A 19,760-nucleotide genomic window follows, 5' to 3' on the forward strand; every position below is an offset into this window, starting at 1 on the left:
GTGATTGGGAATCTAGCATTAGGGAATATTTCGGATTGTCGGTCCTGAAGGGCTGCTGTCGGGGATGGTAGCTACGATATCTCTGATTTGAGTCGCAAGGCCTCGACGCTCTGCATCGACGTCCCTCCAGTTTCTGTTACTCGCGAGATCTTCAAAGAAATCCTCGGAAGCCTAGATTTGAGTGACAGGTCAGAAGAGCGGCTCGTTTGAATGTCTGAGTAGTTAGTGGATGGGACGGAGTGGCATACCTTTTCTATCAGCTTTCTCATCTTAACAACTGTACTAGCAGCCATAGAATCGCTTTCGAACTTGCCATCCGGTGACTTAACCTTGACTGCTAAGTGAGCGTCAATGAAAAGTGCATTATCTCTGCGAGTCAATTTTCCTCCGAACAGGCAAGCCATCAACGGGTGTAATGTCGTAGTGTCCATCATGATCGCGTCTGCCTCGCTATGGAAATTCAACGCCTCGTTAAATGCCAGCATTCGACCAGCCCAGCTTTTCCGGAACGCATTTGCGCTCTTGTTACTGACAACAGCTGCTGGAAAGCGGTTTGTGCACCATCGGCCCCCGCTATCGCTGGGTTTCATCGCGATATTCGGGGTTACAGTGCCAGTAATGAGCGCCCTGAGAACTGAATGATTGTCGGAGTTCTCGTTGAGGACAATGCTGTGAAGTTGGTCGTCGGACTCGCTTTCTGGAACCGGAATAAGGTTGAGCTGGCGAAGTGTGAGAGATATTCGCGAAATAAATAACTCCATATCTAAATAAGTCGCGTGGCTCATGGAGTGTCTCAAACAGTATTCTTGGGCAGCATTCTCTCCAGACTTGTTGGTAATTTGACGGATTTTCCGATATGCTCTCAAGATTGCTATATGGTCGCTGTTGGTATCACCAGCAAACTTTCGACGAGGTGAATTATACCATCTCTCAGACCTAGATGGAATAAAAAGGGAACGTGCATGCGTAGCAGCACCAAGAATCAAGGCAGGTTCTAAGCATCTCAATAGAACACCAAGCATAACCATTTTGCCGGCCTTTAGAGGGACAGGTAATAGCGATAGGATACGTCCTAACGCGGTAATATTGCCACTCCTATCGATTGCACCAAGCGACCTTAAGTTTGCAATACTATTGTTGACGCGATCCAGAGAAGGTGGGTTTGGTAGCTGGCGTATAAAATCGTAGAGAGGCAGACCCGGAATGGTAGCTCTCAGCTGAAGGGCCTCAGTTTCAATATCATCAACATAGACCCGAGGCACATTTGTCTTTACCAGAGTGTCGAATCTCGAATGTGTGAATGTGGCATAGTAATGTCCATTTCCGGCCTGGCTAGCACAGGCCTGCCTTTGGTGTATTGTCAGTTTATCAACCCAACCACCCACTACCTTACGCAGGCCGGTTGAAGGGTCATAGACAGAGTCATGTTTTTTCCCGCTATCAACCACATATCGAACCTCTGGTATATTTATTGAGTTTTCAGCAATGTTCGTCGATAAAATGATTTTTCGACATCCCTCCTTGGCTGGGCGTAATACGTTCTCGTCAATGTCGCCCAGTCCTGAATGTAGCTTGAAAATCTGGAATTTACTTTTATCGCTGAAATCGACTCCTAAGGGTTGGTCATAGAGTAGTTGTTCTAGGCGCTTCATAACATCAAGCCCCGGGAATAGAGCTAGTATCACGCCCTCGCCTTCGGTTTTAGCAATATGGGCAATTGTAGCAGCAGTCAGTCCTAAAGGAACAAAGTGTTCCTTTTCGTTGATTGGGGTTTCAGCGGCAGCCTTCTCCAACAATCTATCTGGAATGGCTAATTTAGTCTCGTTGTTGCCCTCCGAAGATTCTTGTGTAATTATATCCTTCTCGGCTGCAATGTGTTGAGTTGTTGACGTGTCGGAGAGTAAGGGAACTAGGTCTTCCGCGGAATGGGTTGAAAATAATGAGTGTAATATGTCCTCGAGAAAGAAACGGTTAATTAAATGAGGAGAATCGGGAATAGCAATGCGAGGTGCTGGTGTAGATTCTCCATTCTCAGACACAGTCCCCATATAATTTTCAAGAGGGCCAGATTCTGGGTCTGCGGTCATGATTATTATCTTGGGAATGGGCTTGGATAGGTTGGTTCGTCGATTGATTTCTCTCCTTAATAGAGCCAGGAGAAAATCTGTCGGAATATCCTGTTCATGTGTTTCATCGATAAATATATGGGATACGGTGTCCAGGATTTTATCCCCCCCACGTAATAAATCTAGTAACACAACCCCAGTCGTTCTATAAGTGATACCACAGTTTGACGAAGGCTTTACAGCATCCCATCGGATTTCGTAACCGACGGACTGTCCGAGTTCTTCTCCACGTTCAAAAGCAACACGTCGTGCTATAGTCGTAGTAGTAACCCTGCGAGGCTGAGTAACCATTATATTGGATTGGGGAAATTTTTCCAGCACGATCTGAGGGATTTGAGACGTTTTCCCACTCCCTGTAGGCCCAACTATAACGCTAACTGCATTCTTATTGATTGCATCAAGAATATGTTTAGAGTGCTGTCTTGCAGGCAAAGCACTTCTTAATCTGAGTGACTCCTCCAAATTTCGGTTGCTGAAGGGAAGAAAGCCGGGGTCAATAGACTCAGCTCGACGCTCAGCAGCGGCCAAGACATCTGAATACAGTGACTCAATGCCATCTGAGCCTGACTCCTTGATTCCGGACTGGTCCGTGGGACTAGAGTAGGAAAGGCTTTCGAGAGAGGTTTGTATGGCTGCAAGAGTTTCGGGAGACATTGGTGTAGACACAGAGTGCATAACAGGTATATTTTCTTTGGCTTCTACAAATTCTGACCAGATGGATGGGTCCCTACCGACAAGATGAACGGCCCCTGCAAGCCTTGCGAGAGACTTAGCTGATTTCTCGGAGTCTGCGATTATTGGATTCGACACGGGTCGACCATCAATATAGAGAGCTCCATAGTAGACCGTAGCAGGACCAAATTTCTTCCGGGAGCAACGGGTATCAATCTCACTAGACTTTTCACACTTCGACAAGTAGAAGTTTAAAAAACTCTGCGCGCTACCCACCGTTAGAGGTATCGCGTCGTCAATAACTTGTTCTTGGCTTTCATTTTTGCTCTGGTGCTGTTGTGTCTGGGCAATAAAGGAACTAGAAGCTTCCGTAACTACTTTTGAAAGTATAGGTCCGGTAGCAACAGACAAGATATTTTGGCCAGGTAGCTCAATCCTAACTTCATGCTGGATATGTGATGTAAAGTTAGGATCTGGATTGGCCTGATGAAGTATCTCAGGTAATGCTGCATATCGTGAGGCATAATGGTAGACATCTGATAAATCAAAATGATGCACTCGCGTGTCCCGAAGATGTTTAACTGCTTCGGCAATACCATCGAGGTAACCCTTGGTATGAAGCGCGGACACAAGGAAGACGTAAGCGGCACATTGCGCAGAGTGCTAAAAGGAATGTAAGATAATTCATGAGCACAATAATCCATAAAACCATATGTTCAATGATGGGAGTATTACCGAGTTATGTCCTAACCCTGCGACCTCAACTGGCTCCTTTGCCGTTACACCTGCCACAGGTGTTATGCGGCACACCAACTTACACATAACCGCTCCTAAGGCATCGAGTTTGGCCACGTCTGTATCAATCTCGACTACACCAATTTGCGACAGGGTGTATATTGAAGAATGTGGGTTCGAAAGAAGGTTTGGTAATATCGGAAATTCATCATATGATGGAAGAGGGGCATTCTCCCGAGCGTAGGCTTCAGTCAACCTGCAATAGGGTGCTGGATATACCACTGACTTGACAGGTGAGGATTCCACAGACGGATCATCTGCTGGCAGTTTATTATCAGCCGCTTGGGTCGAAACACATCTCTCCTGAGTCTTGTGTGGTATTTTGCTGCCATGGAATAGGCCCGATAAACTTCCTTGTGTCGCATATCCTCGTACAGTGCAAAGAGAGGTACATGCTCCTGGGATATCCTGGATCTTCCACCAGTAGTAGTATTCACCATTTGGGATACAATGTTCTATGGCCCACGCTCAATGGATGTCCGCATTAAAGATTTAGGAAGATTCCGTATGCGACGTGCATTCCTGAAAGAAAGCGGAGGGGGATACCCGGCATGGAGGACTGTTGAATAAACATCTAGACTGCCAGAAAGAAGCTCCCGGGTTAGCTTAAGCTGCGAATCTGTTGTATTATGGCTAACGCACCTAAACATAGATGTAATCCAGAGCATAGGGCACCACGCTCCTTCTATCCAACAGTAGAACGTGTCTGCCTCTGTCAATGGGAGCTACTTGTCGCTGCCGCAGAGCGATTTTGATATTGAGGCTCGAATAAATTTCCAATCTTCAATTTCGACGGATGAGCATTATCACGTGATATAAATATTAGATAAGCGTATAAAGTTAGTCTTGCTTATCTATGTTGGAGTAAAAGCTACGGTAGTAAGGACGAAGAAATATCCTATCAACTGGGAGCTCAGATTCGCGACTATACCCTATACTCACATTAGCAAAGTATTCTTATGCAAGCTCAAAGAAGCTGGCTGACGTAATCGTGTATGGGATGGAATGGATAACAAACTGTCACGTGACTGACGCGAGGTCAAGTTTGCGCCTTTCAGCATCACGTCTTCTCCTTTTACAAGATAGCAATTAAAGGAACCTGACGTTGCTGCAATTCATCACAATGTTCCGCCCATCCACTTTCCAACCCTTCTACAGCGCCGCTAGGCCCGCTACTAACTCTATATCCCGGTCATTCAGCAGCACCGCGCGACGAGATTTCGCTCGTCTCACGGTTGTCGGTCGTCTCGGCGCTCAACCAGAGCTAACGACATCTTCAAATGGACGTGAATATATCAGATACTCCGTTGGTACCAATTATGGGCCTCGTGATAACCAACAAACTAGCTGGTTTCGAGTAACGAGCTTCATGCCTGAAGGACCCGGCAGGGATCATTTGCTCGGTCTTCCAAAGGGGTATGTTTATATATTTTATTAAATGCCAAAGCCCCGGAAGCTAACATTGGTATCTCTGCCTGTAGAACTTTGCTCCTCGTTGAGGGAGATGCCACCATGCGAACAGTAGAAGACAATGAGGGAAAGAAATCTAGCAATTTAGGCTTTGTCCAACGTGAGCCTACCCCATCTTGCGCGGTATTGCTACCATATGCAGTAGATCTGTTCTAATATGATTGTTCAATCTAGGCCACTATGATGTTCTCAGCAGGCCATACAACCCGAACCGTGATGATGAACCCAAATAAGTCACTCTCTGACGCGAATGCTGCTCCCCATCCCCTCGTCTACCGTCCCTATGTATGATATTGTATGAGTAGTCACTTTACCGGATGCAATAATTCGCTGCGCTGACTGTCTATCCATATGTTCGCCCACCTTGCAGCACAAATAGCCTTTTTGGCCTTGTCCCAGCAGTCCTGCCTCATGTACATGTATTATTATATCGTGGCCGCTTTACTTCTCCACCCTATGCAATGTATTGTATTATATCTTCTTGCCCACTGAGATATCTTCGGAAACCATTGCTATGAGCATATTTTTGCTGCTATAGAGCAGAATTTGGCGTATGGTCACGAATTCATGTGGGAATAATACGGTGCAGCCACGGGTAATACCAACTATTAACCAATAAAATACAGGAGAGACCCAATCAATTGTGAGATTAAGAGATGAATATAAACTTGATGTATCTAAAGACATCCCATGGTATAGGGCGGCATAACATATACATCCAGCAAATGTCATAAGCCACCTTGTAGGTATCACAAGATATCAACGCTAGCAAGAGAAACAAAAAAATTCACTAAAATGAAATGATACAGGAAGCATTGAGACAGCTTCTCTGACTGGAATATTTGAGTGTGGGTATATTGAAACAGTACGATGACTTAAGAGACGGTTTCTAAACCATATCATGCCCGTCCGCCGGACACCTTCCGTTTACCGCACTGGTACCGGGTGTGTCAGTAAGGAACTCGAGGAAAATAGAGTCTCCTGATTGCCAGCGAGACTTTTTGGACTTGCTAAAATTCCCGGAACGGTTTACTGGTGCTGGAACTGCCGGCATTTGATAAGGCTTCTGGACACTCTGCTGCTTGTCAAGGGAGCTGGTTAAATCCAGGTCATTAAACAAGTATCCATCCAATGACATTGTCCGTGTTTTTTCACTATCAAACAAGGGCTTTGTTAGCTATAGGGCTTACCATGGGTATGAGCAGCAATAGATAGCGATGTAGATAACTTACTTGAGAGTGATGTCAGAGTTGACTGTGGATGTCAACACTTTCTTCCGTCCTAGCGCCATTTTGACAGTGCTGCTAAAGGAGCCAAAGCGTGTGGAAGATGAACCTTGTCTCTGGTTTATCATAAGGTGAGGGTGTCGAAGTGCAGGGAAGCAATCTCCAAAGCCGAGCCTCAAAAGAATAGACCGGTACATCATTGTCGCATCATGCCCAATACCAAAGAAGATGAATAAGAGGAAGCCTGCGGCAGCTTGTATCCAGCGGTCATAGTACGTTTCCTGCATGCATTGGAAATTTAATAATCTCACTCCATTGAGGGCCATGAACTTCATCCCATGAATAGGGAGCCCATGGTTTATAGGATGTGATGTTGGAGTAAAAGACGAAGAACTGGGCGGGCAAGCTTCCAAGTAGGAGTACGAGCGAGATAGTGAGTAGGCGGATAAAATTGGATTTGGTGGTAGTGCTGCTGGACGATACAAGTTGAGAAAAATCACGCTTGTACTTGAACAGGCGATATAACACGAGTGCTTGGTCACAGTTAGCAGTGTTCAAGGCGCCAGACGATACATTTGAGGGAAGAGAAGCATTACCACAGTAGAAGCAGGCAACAACCAAGATTATTGGAGGCCAGATGTAGCCTACGATGAAGCTAACCCAGCTGGAATGGTAAGCTGGCATGCAGCCAACAATGCTATAGATGTAGTATCTGCTGTCCTGGATAATAAAGTGTAAGGCCATAATGATGACTGGAATAACAACGCAATATATGGCCTCAAAAGCGGTGTTCCACCTTCGATCTCCTTTGCTAGGTACGAGGGTAGTCCGCTCCGTATCCAATACTTTGGCAAGGCTGCGGAAGATACAGACCAGAGGGCCTGCAATGCCAACACCGGCACCTGTGATAAGTTTGGATTGGATGTCGCAGTAGCCATACCCCATCCACCAGGAATTGACATCGTCATCAGGCCAAATTAATGGATTGATGAAATTGAAGAGATTCTGTGTGAGAATCCACATAATCAAGCAGGAGGCAGGAAAGTTTCCGTTTCGACAGTGCCAGATCAATGGTGGAATGCAGACGAGGAAGGACATAATAGAAATGGTACATAGTACGGTTGCCTGCGTTGACATCACATAAACAAGAGGTAGGTTGCTGTTCTCCATATTGCTTTGTCAAAACAAAACCCAATGCAGATAAGGTGGTCAGTTCTATAAGCGCTACAGAGGTTTGTCAGCTAACGCACACCTAGTCTCTACCTCCGTATAGCCATGGTCATATAGAAAGAGTACTGGCAAGTGCATATCATACCAAGATCAAGTAAAGCCTCAAGAGAAACCACGCTTTATGCAGCGAGGACGTTCGTAGTAATGTGGTGTGTGTATATCTTGCGTTTCAAGGGGTTGAGACATGCAAACAAGTAAATGCAACAGTGTCTCTGTACATCAAGAAGAAAAAAATTGAGAGCAAGCAGTTGTGAAAGAACGGGGAGATATAAAATTTATATCTCTGCAGAATCTCCAGATACTGGAGAGAAAAGAAAGAAGAGAGGACATGCTGAATGACCACTCGGAGACCGTCACGCAGTGCCGCTGAGCCTTCAACTTCCTCGAATAGAATCAATCAATCATGTCTGGCGCGGATGTCAATAAACTGCTGTTGTTGAACAGGCTTGACGCAGCGTGAATGTATTTTCGTGCATCTTCCTCATCTGAATAAGCAAAGAGCTAAGAAAAGAAAAGAAAAGAAAAGCGCTGAAGATTAGATTGTGGAACCCGCGGGCGGGAGTCACTCGCGCTAACCGCATCGGGGTATCAATAAGCCCTCCTCGTTCAATAAAATCTCAGCATCTCGTCCTTGTCGAGCAATTAGATCTGCGCATCTGCAAGCAAGCTGCTGGTCCGTTTGCACACCCTTTGTAAACCGGACTGCTGCAACACGGCGTTTACTGTTGTTGGCCGTACAGGAGAGAAAAGAAAAAGGGCTGTGCCTGGGGGTGCCCTTCCGCGGTGGGGAGGGTTTACGGAAGACCTGTTCCCTCGCCTCGGGGATGGATTCATTTGCTACAAACACTGTTCGAGAACTCTTCAGCTTAGAAATGAGCCGGACACGAGGATGGTTCCGTCGACGGGTGCTCACAAATATGCACCTATCATGGCCCTGGTGTATCATCAGGCAAAACTCAACCTTGGGTTGTCTTCAAGTTCCAGACATCTAGAATGTGACCAAGATAGCCATCTAGCTCTGGTATTTTTCCAGAAGCCTGGAGTTCAACACTATCAAAGAGCTCACATTGGTACCTGGTGTTGAGCGAGAGTATAGATATATAAAGCCCAACCATTAGAGACGGGCAGCGCGGGTCCTTGACGTGATTCACTTGGGTCTCTGTAACATCAATAACTCTCTGCAGAATGTCCCGCCGTTTGGTTCTTTGTATAGTGTGGCCCAGGGCCGTGAAGATGGCTAGCTTAGCCGGGGTTGTTTTCTGGTCAACCTTGCATCAATAGGGAAAGCTAATTTTATTTGTGTTGACCTTCACGCAGGTCAGTCCCGTTTAAAAGACATTCCCCATGCCACAGCCCGAGATATATATATGAAATAGGAAGCTTGAGGATATAAACCGCCATGGTGAAGGAATATCAAGGCTCAAGCGTCAATCAGGCACGGTAAAGGATATTCTATTATTCTCATTGGAGAAAATGAACACGAAGCCCAAGATATAGCAAAAGGAAATAGGTTTCCTGATCCTGAGCCCTAGGCTTATTCAAGTCACGAAGCGGATGTGCCGGTATCATGACCATCTTGTTCCTTGTCTTCATCGTCTGTCGTCCCTTTCGACTTTTCGCGAAGAAGTTCGCTTGCAGACTCACCTAGATGACATAATACATTAGTGGTCTATGCACAGTAGAGTTTATTATGTCATCTAGAGAAGCGTGGGGATGCCAAGATATGCCGAGCCTTGACTGCTTTTGAGCATCTACAAAAACAACTCCGCAAAAACAGGATAGGAAGAGCTCCAACTTCGGGTGTTTTGTACGAAGGATGTGAACCGAGCGTGCGAAGAGACCAACTCATACTTATCCGTAAAGAAGTGTTAGTTGATTTGGAGCAGAGGTTGCGGAGAGCATCATATTTTTCCGACCATGAATCATGGATGAAGCACGTACAGAACAAGAGCCATATCAGCATCACCAGGGACCAGTCGCCTCCCACGCGGCCTCGCGTGTCAAGTCACCTTCGACAGTACGCAGGCGGAATGTGCGGTCTAATTCTAATGTGAATGGCTTTGCACCCTCATCATCCACTCCCGGAAGGCTCCGACGCAGCTCAACTTTCTCAGACGCCGTTTCGGAGACTCGCCGATCTATAAAGTCATCAACTGATGACCTGTTCTTCCCCCGTGCTAGCAATAACGTGGGAGGTAGCAATCTTAATAATACGGACTCTCATTGGCACTCTAGTCCTCTTTTGTTGGCTCTCTTACCAGGGCTGGGTGGACTTCTCTTCCATAATGGAGCCGCAGTATTCACTGATATTTCTTTACTATCCATTGCTGCGGTTTTCTTAAACTGGTCTGTTCGGCTACCATGGTGAGATGTCTGTCCTTTAGTGTAGTGTTTTACTGGTTTACTTCAATTAACACGTGTTTAGGGAATGGTACTTTGCTGCCCAGGAGCGAGTTCAGCTGGCGCCAGCAGCCTTTGACATCGAAGATTTAGAAGCCTCAGATGCAAAGGTCGAAAAGTCTCAAGAGAGTACAAAAAATTCTTCGCCCCTGGATAAGCTAGAAAATGAGGGAGGGCCCCGCTCTACCTCATATCAAAAGGAACAAACAGCAGCATATAAATCCGCAAAACGTGAACTCCACACGCACGAGCTTTCAGCGCTTGCATTGTGCTTTTTATTCCCAGTTTTAGCAGCGTATCTCCTACATTCGGTTAGGCTTCAGCTATCACGGCCATCGGAAGGACTAGTTTCAAACTACAGCCTCACCCTGTTCCTGCTTGCGGCAGAAATACGCCCCGTTTCTCACCTTCTAAAGATGGTACAGGCAAGAACGCTCTACCTGCAACGTGTAGTGGCATCAAACCACCTGAGAACTCTCAACGATACAGCTCTCGAATCGGAACCGGTTCTCGAGCTTTCTAAACGTCTTGAGGAACTAGAATCTCGTCTATCTATCGGAAACTCGGAGCTTACCTTTATTGAAGAAAGCCACACACCCAACCCCGGTAGGGATCTTGTTGCGGAGGTACGGAAAGCCACTCAAGGCGATATTGATGCACTCGACAAAGTCATTCGCAGTCAGGAGAGGCGCTGTAGTGCTATCTCAGTTAAGCTCGATGCTCACATACGAACCGTGAACAGCTACATGGCGGACCTCAACCCACTATTTACTGTCAAAAGCCAAGGGAAGACAAGGCACGAGTACAATTTCAAGTATAGCCCTTTACTTAGGAATGTCATATCCACCATTATATCTCTTACTACTACACCCCTACGGGTCGCCTGGTCCATAGTTCAGTTACCCATGTACCCATTTTCATGGGCATATCGTTGGGCTATGCAGTCATCTGGGTCGCGAGAAAAGAAGAGAACTAGGAAGCTACGCACTGCACAGCTGCCTCGTAAAGAATGGAATCAGAACCCTTTTGGCTGAAGCAGGCTCTAGGCCTAAGATTTTATTACTTACTTTATGCCCGTTCGATGTTGTGCTTCTGTTTTATTTTACCTTTGAAACAACTACTTATGATTTAGAGATTTCGGATACCCCTGTATTAATTAGTGTTTATGGTTAGTTAGCATTTGTACTTAGTGAAGCTATCATTGTACACTAAATTTCTTGTCTTCTCTAGGTACAGTCAGTAGATTGCCCCCTGCTAATTATGTGCCCTTTTAGGTGTATTCTTAGGACATATCTCTTGAAATAATCCTCAGGGAATACCTCTAACTAATGTGCTTTAAAAGACCACATGTATATGCTGTGATTATATGTCTAATCCAGAGTCTTAGCTTTATATCATGGGTATAAGTGTCCCTAAGTTATTGCCAACCCTCAAAAAGATAACGAAAACATCATATATATATGACCTCAAATGCCCGAGACTAACGGGTATCAATACATAAAAAGGGTGCTATAATCCCCTTCTTCCTCTCTTCCCATAACTTCCGGTCTTTCTCCTTTTCTGGTACTGGAATGGAGGAAGAAAACATCACCGTAGCGAAGATAGAAGCGTATGAGTCATTAAGTGCCTCTCTCCTAGTAATTGATGGGTTTGTCTGTGACACCGAATTAGGCGCATTTGCATCACTACTGCCAGATAACGTACTATTCCTGCCTCGCAGCCGGAATGGAAATGAAAGGGACGGTTGTCTATTCAAGAGGGTAGACTGAGAAGCGGGAGCTGATGAATTTTCTGAGCCTATGACGGTTGGAACTGTCTGTTCCCTGCCGGGTATAGTTGCAGAAGTAGGTGAAGGCATAGGTGTTATTGGCGTGATTTCGTTGGCGATACGGTTCAACATGAAAGTGAGAAAGGTGAAGGAGACACTGTGAGAAGGGGACGAGGAGAGCGTTTCTAATATCGATGACTGCATCTGTTCGGTGGGTAAAGGTTCCTGTTGCCTTGTCTTATCACGCAGGAGCTTCTGTTGCTGGTCTAGTGCAGCCCACAGTTGCTCTGTAATAATACCATCGCGTAAAGACTTGAGGAAAGTAATGAGCGTCTCAGCAAGTAGCTCCGTGCGATATTTCCACGAGAAATTGGCTGGGAAGTGTTCAGAAAAAGGAGTGTTTGTATCAATAGCCTCCCTCACACCAACCAGCAGTTTTTGTCTCTCACTGACATCGTTTAAAGACCAAGTCTGTGGATTGAATGGCCAGCCGGATTTCTTGTCTACTTCCCATGGAGGGGCAGAATTATCTGGAGATGAATCACTAGAAACCATCCCCCACTCAGCAATAGACCGTTCTGTGTGTTCTGCTATTGCCTCTGTTAATTTAAATAGCTCACGCGGGCCAGAGGATCGAGCGTTTGAATTGTTCCCTCCAGGAGAGATTGGTGGTCCATTTATGGCGCGGACACCATCTTCTGGTATACGAGTAAGCTCCTCGAGGGAGAAGCCGAATGATGAAGTCAACCAGTGGCCCTGGATAGATAGAAAATGGTCCCTCCCATCGGTCACGCGTAGGACGAGTATATCGTCAACTTTTGCTTTGCCCTCATTGAGCTCCCGCACAAATTCAATGTCAGATATACATAATGTTAAACGAACATTAGCGGAGTCACCAGGCTGAAAGGTATATTCTTTTGGCAGCTTATCATCTTGGCTACTATTATTGGCAGGCCAGTCCACGCGAATGTCTAGCCAAGGCGGTGACGAGTGGGAGCCAGATGTATCAATAGATGGGTTATAATGGAACCCAAAGGTGGCGGGAGCACTGCCCGTATTCGCAAGGGTCAAACTTCGTGACATGGGAACATCGTATCTCACCTTGCCAAAATTAACTGTATCTGGCTGCGAAGTAGACTCAGTATTATCGCTAGAGCTGTTTCGGCGGGCTTCTGAATGCTGATCCACCACAATAGTTACATCAGGACGGGCTTCGTTCTCGGCTTTGTCCAGCTCCCGTGCAACTTCTTGATGGATCATTGCTTTCAATGATGGAATAACGACGTCAAGGGTAATATCAAAATCAGCATGGATAGGCTTGTGGTCGGAAGAGACGATATCCTGGTGTGATGTGTATTCCAAGAGAGAAATAGTGCTTTCATATTTCGCATCGATATTGGTTGCATCTTCCACCATATCAGCCTCTTCCACATTGTAGTCTGCAGCATCTTGATCCGGATCATAGTCAAAGAGCACATTATCATCCTCAACCGCCTTATCCAAGCCTAGAGTTCTCATTTCTTCATCTCTCTTCTTCGATGCTTCCGCCTCCTTAGCTTTCCTTTCGTACCTTAAGTAATCGGATCGTGTTCGAAATAAAATTCGATCACACCAGCTTGGACTACGCTGTTTCTCGCTGGAGTCGAATACCCCAATTCGCCCAACATCGTACTTATAAGTTGGTAGAAATGTTATTGGCCCTTCACGCCAGCCGTGATGAAATGATTTGCCACTCTTTTGTTGAGCCTGGAGTTGATCATGAGGCAGAAGTGAGGAGAGTGTGTTCAGGAGAGAGGCCGGATCATCTGAGGGATCTATATCGTTATCCTCTAACTGTATTCCGTCCTCTGACGCTAGGGAAGTACCACTTTCAGATGATCTCCGATGCTCTTCTACTTCGGATTGACTATCTTCACCACTTTTTGAAACAGTATTCTGCTTCGCTGGGCGAAATTCATTTTGAACATGCAGATGAAGAAGGCGCCGCACATCATCTCCAGGGATATCATCCAAGCGGTAATTCAAATCACCAAACCAAAACCCAAATTCCTCTGCTCCGAATTGCTGGTTTAACTCTCCAGAGACAAGGTCTTGTTCATCGACGGGAGCAAAGGATGAACGCGAAGTTATCTGGGCCGCATCCCAATTTCTTCGTTCTAAGTTTGCCTTTTCCGCCCCCGCAGCTAAATGAGAGTTAACGAAAACCAAACGAGTCGTCTCTCCAATAACGATACGGGTTGCGACTGCCCCTTTATTGCCAGTATAGCCCATAAACCCCGTTCCGACACTCGTGGAACTTACTGATGATATATGAGGGGCCAGTGAGGGAGCGGCATAAACAAGCAAAAGCATACCCACGAGCTGCTGGGACGCTATGCAGGAATATCCAGAGGGTAAAGCATTCCGGAGTGCAGTGTTCCATTTTGCTGAGGGGCCTGGGTCGACATATGGTCTTAAAGCCTCTGTAGGAGAAGACACATCGACTATTTCCTGCAGCCCTAGGATGTAGAGATCTGGCCCTTCACCATAGGTTTCGAACGAGTCGTTTCTGGATGGCTGGCCGGTTGACTCGGACGCTCCCTTGTCTACAGCCACCCCACTACTGTCACAATCAATATCAATGACACCATTATTTCCTTCCTTAGTGGCATTCCCTTGAGCAGCTGGTTCTTGAACTAGCCACTTTTTTAAGTCTTCCTCCGGACCAGACAGAGCTGCAACGTTCCACGATCCAATCCTTATTCTTAGCTTTCTCTGGCGAATATATTCCGCCTTCCTAGCTCGTACGCCGGCGGACAAAGACAAGTCATTCAGCGATACCACGATAGGCTCCTCAGCCTGAGGATCGGGGAACGCGCCAGGAATGGTTTCAGTATTCGTAGTCAATTTGGCGTTGGGAGCAGCCTGAGCATCTTCTAGAACCGCCATCTTGATAACTCATTCAGCCCCGCGCATCCGCAGAAACCAAAGGCTGGAGGGAGCTAGCTTCTCTCATCTCATCGCAAGGCACATGCAATCATATATATAGGTATTTATATATGTGTCGTTGATAGGGCTTGTGATCGGATATTCGTGGTCACCTGCGCTGATAGTTAATCGTTTAATAGAGTAGCCGGGGAAGCCTGGCGCAGCAGAATACGAGCCAGCTTAATATTTAGTAATATCCAGCAGGATCGTAAGAAGATATTATCTGTAACCCGTAAATAAGCCAATTCTTTGCGGAGGAGGTTCTGCAAGAAGAGTTGCATGTAGCATAACGACACGAGGTGGGATGAAGTTAGCTAATTAACGTTATTTAAGTACATGTTGTGGCTTGGCAGAAGAATGGCCAAAGACGGCAATTTTGACCATCTTCTATCAATTACCAGCAGAAGCAGAACCAACAGCAGGTCCTTTTACCCAGCAGCGTCACGTCTACGAACGCTCAAGGCGGTTCGAAAGATTACCCGTACTCTCGCCAAATCTGTGGAAAAACACAGAAATAGGTCACGGACCTCGAAACATACCAAATCTCTACTCTCAATTATAGATCCGAGAGCTCAAGATGCTACAGTACGCTGGAGCTGAGCCAGCTCCAGCTCCAATACCAGCACCGACAAGGACAAACGAAGAACTTAACCTCGCCGTCCTCCGGCGGCATGACCCATCTATCTCCTCGATTCTCTCTCTCGCACAGTACGCAGTCGTCTACCATTTCAACGCAACAACGCAGTTATGGGAGAAGATCGGGGTTGAAGGGACACTATTCGTCTGTCAACTTACACAAGGCGAACTAGGCGAAGAGCGATACAGCGTGTTCCTTCTTAACCGGCGAGGAATGAACAACTTCGACGTCAAACTGTCGACGGGAGACGATATCGAGATCACAGAAGAGTATGTGATATTGAAAGTTGACGAGCACAGTAGAGGCCCAGAAACCCAGGAGAAAGGTGCAATAGTGACATCGCCAGGTCAAAAAGCAATGATATATGGAATATGGATATTTTCAGAACCACCCCCAAGCTCAACGGCGGATGCGAGGTCGATAAATGCGCAAGTAATCAAAGAATGCGCGGTTCATGCGGGTGAGAGCAGGAAACTTGCTGAAGAACGACTAGCTGCGGAAAGAAACCGGACTGCCACGCAACAAAATATGTACACCGGCGACACAGGCAATGGTGAGCATGCGCAGGGTGGCATACCCATGGGTAGACAGATTTCGCTGAAGGAACTGTTTGGGCAACAGAGAGCACAAGATGATGAGTGGAGTGTCAAGGTGCATAGTCCGGTGCCGGGGAATGAAGGGCCACCCACCATGCCATTCCCTCCGTCCTCTCATCAACCACCACTTCCTCAACACCCGGGGAGCTGGGGACCAGCGCAACCATACCCCTCAACTGGAAACGATGTGTTGGGAGAGCTGTTCCGCAGTGCAAGTATGAATTACCCAAGGCAATAACAAGATTTCTTTTAGTCTGATAAAGAAAAATAACCATTACACGACTTCTTATTCGATACCCATTAATCATCTCTTGGTGTTTTCTATTTATATCTCGTTAAAGGCGTGCTAGAGGTGGCAGCTCTATAGAATGCATTTTCTTGTTCTCTTACACATGAATAGCACTTTAATTATCTAACTCAGATCCCCTAACTATGTCTTTGATGAACTTGCCAACTTTATTCGCCATTATCTCACTATGGCCTGATGTGAACATGTTAGCAGCAGGTCTATCAATGCAACTAGTTGAAATACTCACCTATACAAAAGCCATGCACAACCCCATCTTCACATACTGTCAGAACTGGGCCAGGAGCACTTTGTTTGGCCTTTGTCTTAGACTGGATGATCTCCTCTCTGGTCGTTTCAGCTACCCAATGGTCATTCCGGCCAAAATAAAATATCATCTTCGTAAGCCTATCTTTCGGCGTGTTGGTAGGACTGCCAAACCCCCATAGCTCATCACTCCATTTATCAGCAGATATTTCACGCATTTCATCTGCCGCCATGTGCCTGTGAAGAGTCGTGGTTTAGTTATTCGGGTATCAGGTAAAAGCTAGTTTGTATCTAGGGGGGGGATCATACAGAGCTTGCCTCACAATAGGCGCATTCTTCAGCATTGAGACGGTAGTTTCTACAGCCTCCTTTCGGGGATTCCTCATAACATAGCTGACAATGCGATATAATACCAATTCCGGCAATATACAAACCAGGAACCCCGCAAGCATGCTAACAAGGAGAGGGAGATATGGGATATAGAGTAGTTTCTATTGTCAAAAGTTAGCAGCAGCACCGGCTATGTAGGTTCAAGGTATATAGATGTACCGTCAATACCCTCCCATTAGGAGATTTCGCAATGTCCACAACAGTAGGAAATAGCATGATACCGCCGATGATATCAAGACCAAGCCTATCTCCTTCCACAGAGGCAGTTTGCTCAAGTACTCCGTCACTCATACCCATCCTCTTCTGAAGACCTGCTTTCTCTCTTCTTCGTCTCATGATTTCCATGGCGATGTAAGCTCCAACCGAGTGGCCCATGACAATAACGTTCGCTCTAGGTCTTTCTTCCAATGCATGCTCAGCTTGAACAGCATCTTGCCATGCACGAACGAACTCTTCTAAATCCCGCTCCATGAAAGCGATTTGATCTCCGAGGCTGTAGAGGCGAGTAGGCGACTTCTTACTATCTTCCTGCTGTTGCTCGACCGTTTTTGATTGAGGGTCAGGGACTTCAAAGCCACCTAGACTTCTACCGCGGATGATATAGGAGCCATTGGGCTGAGAAGACAGCTCTGATGAAAGCAGGGAGAAGAAGAGATGGTAGTAGGATATCAGCCCTGGGTTTCCTGATATAAAATATACGAGCGTCGAGGTCCTTGATAGTATGCTGGCATTGCTGCCTTTCCCGCTTCCGGCACCAGCGAAGGCACATGTTAGGAATGAGTTTGGAGTGATGTGTGCCTTTAGATTAAAATAAGTAGACATCATGGGCAGGTTCAAACGGATATGAACTGCTCTAGGTACTATGCGGTTTATCATGGGTTCAAGCCAGTGTACGGTTGGATGCTGCAGAGAAAAGGCCCGATGTGGAGCTCGATAACGTTAGTTTTAGATGTCTCTTCGCTACTGTACATACTTGAAGTAGTCTACATAGTAAATACATGTAAGATGAAACAGCTCTATTAAAACAACTGCATTTTGAACAGCTAATTTTGAGCCCCAGAAACTTCCGCTCCGTTGCATTCCCATTTCCCACGCCGAATATGATCTGAAAAGAAAAGCACACAACTACAACAACTCCAAGGCAGCGCCCGAGTTTAATTTATCAAGTACAAGAATGGACGACAAGGAAAATAAAACCTGTTCCTGCTCCTTCTCCTCACTGAACCTGAACCTGAACCTGAACCTAGACGTGAACCCGACCCTGACCTTGGCGACCACCGGAACACACATACATGCAAAGAGAAAAGGGGGACAGGATGTAGAGGAAGGAGAGAGGAGTGATCGGAGTCAAAGGAGATGATGAGGACCATATAGGCGGAACAGCAAGAGACCGGACTGAGGTCCTGGCCTCAGTCTGGTTTTGACACCAGGTATGGTATCTAGATTAAGGCATGTATGCAGGATAAAAAGGGTATGCTGTGTAAGGATATCACATGAATCAGAAAGCATGCTCCGAGCTGAAGTAAACCGAAGCATGAGGAGTAGAGCGAATCTGGCCAGTCAAGTATGAGAGATTCGAAGGAGGGCATGCGAATAAAGGTCTGTAGGCGCAGGGTCTAGAGTCGCATGACATCTGTAACGTCGCGTAGGGTAACGCTTCATCCATTTAACAGACTGCTTTTCATTATTTTCTTTGCCTTTTTTCTTTTTTAACTAGCTGTCGCTGTTGCAGTTACCGGCGTGGTTGTGGTCGAAGGTGCAGCGCCGCCATTGCTACTATCAGGACCACCGCCTCCACTACCGTCTCCGCCACCACCGCTATCGCTATCACTGCTGCCTATACTCGACATTATAGGAGCAGTCACGGCCTCATCCTTTTGTTTAGTTGCCGTTGCTGGTATAGAAACCTGCGTAGAACCGTTTGAATCCTGGCTCTTCAGCGCAATGCGCGTTGAGACGTTCAGGTTAATTGCTATCTTCTTAGCCGGGGAAGCAGCGGCATCCTTTGATGCATCATTTTCGCTTTCTTTCTCCTTGTCTTTATCTAATCCATCGTTAGCATTGGTGGAGCGTTGGCTCGAGTTGAGGCCCCTCTTCCCTCTCCCGTTGCCATTGCCACGCTGAAACAAAGGTGAAACAGAGTTAGAGCTAGAAACAGAGTTGCGGCGCTTGGGACCTGACGAAAGCTTGATAAGCTCGTCGTCGTCGTCGTCGTCCTGGCGCCGTCGTTTTTCGGAAAAGGAGTAACGGCCGAGTTGCGTTTGTTGCTGTGGCGAGGAGGTTGGTGTAGGTGTTGATGGAGTGTGAGTGGCGGCTTGCCCGTCGGATTGAGGCTGGTCATTCAGCACTGTATCATCGTCATCGTCGTCATCTGGATAGTCGACGAGTGGCTTCGCAGCCGCACCGTTGGCAGGCGCCGATACAGCTGTATTCTCGGCCGGTTTAACCTGTAATAAGACCTTGGGCATGAGCTGCACAGTTCTCTGTCCAGACCCTCCACCCATACCGCCAGCAGTAGCAGCGGTATCATGATCCTCCCATGAGAAGATTCCTACCTCATCGTCCTCATCATCTGAGGTTTCAAAGTACTCCTCCTCCGCAGCATCCATCTCGCGCACTCCCATGGCACCCCACCGCTGGCCACCACTGATAATCATCCTCGTCGGTGTCGGGGCTGCTTCGTCCTGGCTGAATACGGTACTGCTTGCATCGCTACCTTCAGTGCCGGCGTTTACGTTTGTTCCGTATCCCTGCATCTGATCGTAGCGTAATATTAGGTTTTGGAAAGTATCAACATACGTGATATGCTGTATCTTCTCATGATATCGTTCAACGACATGTGCAATTATGGGCTTTATGTTCTCGCGCTTAATGAATTCAAAGAGGTCAAGGCAGGCGGAGTTGAGGAGGTTGTCACGAGGCATGGTGAA

At 46.6% G+C, this 19,760-nt stretch overlaps 9 protein-coding genes across 9 annotated transcripts; 3 read left to right on the top strand and 6 right to left on the bottom strand.

Moving 5' to 3' along the window:
- Positions 1–18: 18 nt before the first annotated feature.
- On the bottom strand, positions 19–4,261 carry MCYG_02349 (helicase domain-containing protein; the record flags this gene model as incomplete). Its single annotated transcript, XM_002849369.1, has 5 exons — positions 19–171; positions 249–3,461; positions 3,534–4,048; positions 4,140–4,167; positions 4,232–4,261. 5 exons carry the CDS (start codon positions 4,259–4,261, stop codon positions 19–21), a joined length of 3,939 nt encoding a protein of 1,312 aa, XP_002849415.1.
- A 455-nt stretch (positions 4,262–4,716) lies between these two features.
- MCYG_02350 (conserved hypothetical protein) lies at positions 4,717–5,296 on the top strand (the record flags this gene model as incomplete). The annotated part of the gene is made up of 3 exons (XM_002849370.1): positions 4,717–5,009; positions 5,075–5,163; positions 5,238–5,296. The coding sequence occupies 3 exons, from the start codon at positions 4,717–4,719 to the stop codon at positions 5,294–5,296; spliced, it is 441 nt and encodes a 146-aa protein (XP_002849416.1).
- Positions 5,297–5,952: 656 nt separating this feature from the next.
- On the bottom strand, positions 5,953–7,387 carry MCYG_02351 (pheromone receptor PREA; the record flags this gene model as incomplete). The annotated part of the gene is made up of 3 exons (XM_002849371.1): positions 5,953–6,217; positions 6,296–6,542; positions 6,601–7,387. The coding sequence occupies 3 exons, from the start codon at positions 7,385–7,387 to the stop codon at positions 5,953–5,955; spliced, it is 1,299 nt and encodes a 432-aa protein (XP_002849417.1).
- A 1,088-nt stretch (positions 7,388–8,475) lies between these two features.
- MCYG_02352 (uncharacterized protein) lies at positions 8,476–8,920 on the bottom strand (the record flags this gene model as incomplete). Its single annotated transcript, XM_002849372.1, has 2 exons — positions 8,476–8,756; positions 8,827–8,920. 2 exons carry the CDS (start codon positions 8,918–8,920, stop codon positions 8,476–8,478), a joined length of 375 nt encoding a protein of 124 aa, XP_002849418.1.
- A 523-nt stretch (positions 8,921–9,443) lies between these two features.
- Positions 9,444–10,953, top strand: MCYG_02353 (conserved hypothetical protein; the record flags this gene model as incomplete). The annotated part of the gene is made up of 2 exons (XM_002849373.1): positions 9,444–9,883; positions 9,945–10,953. The coding sequence occupies 2 exons, from the start codon at positions 9,444–9,446 to the stop codon at positions 10,951–10,953; spliced, it is 1,449 nt and encodes a 482-aa protein (XP_002849419.1).
- Positions 10,954–11,399: 446 nt separating this feature from the next.
- MCYG_02354 (inositol polyphosphate 5-phosphatase OCRL-1) lies at positions 11,400–14,615 on the bottom strand (the record flags this gene model as incomplete). The annotated part of the gene is made up of 1 exon (XM_002849374.1): positions 11,400–14,615. One exon carries the CDS (start codon positions 14,613–14,615, stop codon positions 11,400–11,402), a length of 3,216 nt encoding a protein of 1,071 aa, XP_002849420.1.
- Positions 14,616–15,011: 396 nt separating this feature from the next.
- On the top strand, positions 15,012–16,125 carry MCYG_02355 (conserved hypothetical protein; the record flags this gene model as incomplete). The annotated part of the gene is made up of 2 exons (XM_002849375.1): positions 15,012–15,119; positions 15,217–16,125. The coding sequence occupies 2 exons, from the start codon at positions 15,012–15,014 to the stop codon at positions 16,123–16,125; spliced, it is 1,017 nt and encodes a 338-aa protein (XP_002849421.1).
- A 166-nt stretch (positions 16,126–16,291) lies between these two features.
- Positions 16,292–17,652, bottom strand: MCYG_02356 (conserved hypothetical protein; the record flags this gene model as incomplete). Its single annotated transcript, XM_002849376.1, has 4 exons — positions 16,292–16,368; positions 16,424–16,677; positions 16,750–16,931; positions 16,990–17,652. The coding sequence occupies 4 exons, from the start codon at positions 17,650–17,652 to the stop codon at positions 16,292–16,294; spliced, it is 1,176 nt and encodes a 391-aa protein (XP_002849422.1).
- Positions 17,653–18,539: 887 nt separating this feature from the next.
- Positions 18,540–19,754, bottom strand: MCYG_02357 (DUF625 domain-containing protein; the record flags this gene model as incomplete). Its single annotated transcript, XM_002849377.1, has 1 exon — positions 18,540–19,754. The coding sequence occupies one exon, from the start codon at positions 19,752–19,754 to the stop codon at positions 18,540–18,542; it is 1,215 nt and encodes a 404-aa protein (XP_002849423.1).
- Positions 19,755–19,760: the final 6 nt, after the last annotated feature.

This window comes from Microsporum canis, genomic scaffold (genome assembly GCF_000151145.1).
Source record: "Microsporum canis CBS 113480 supercont1.2 genomic scaffold, whole genome shotgun sequence".
NCBI classification, from domain to species: Eukaryota; Fungi; Ascomycota; class Eurotiomycetes; order Onygenales; family Arthrodermataceae; genus Microsporum; species Microsporum canis.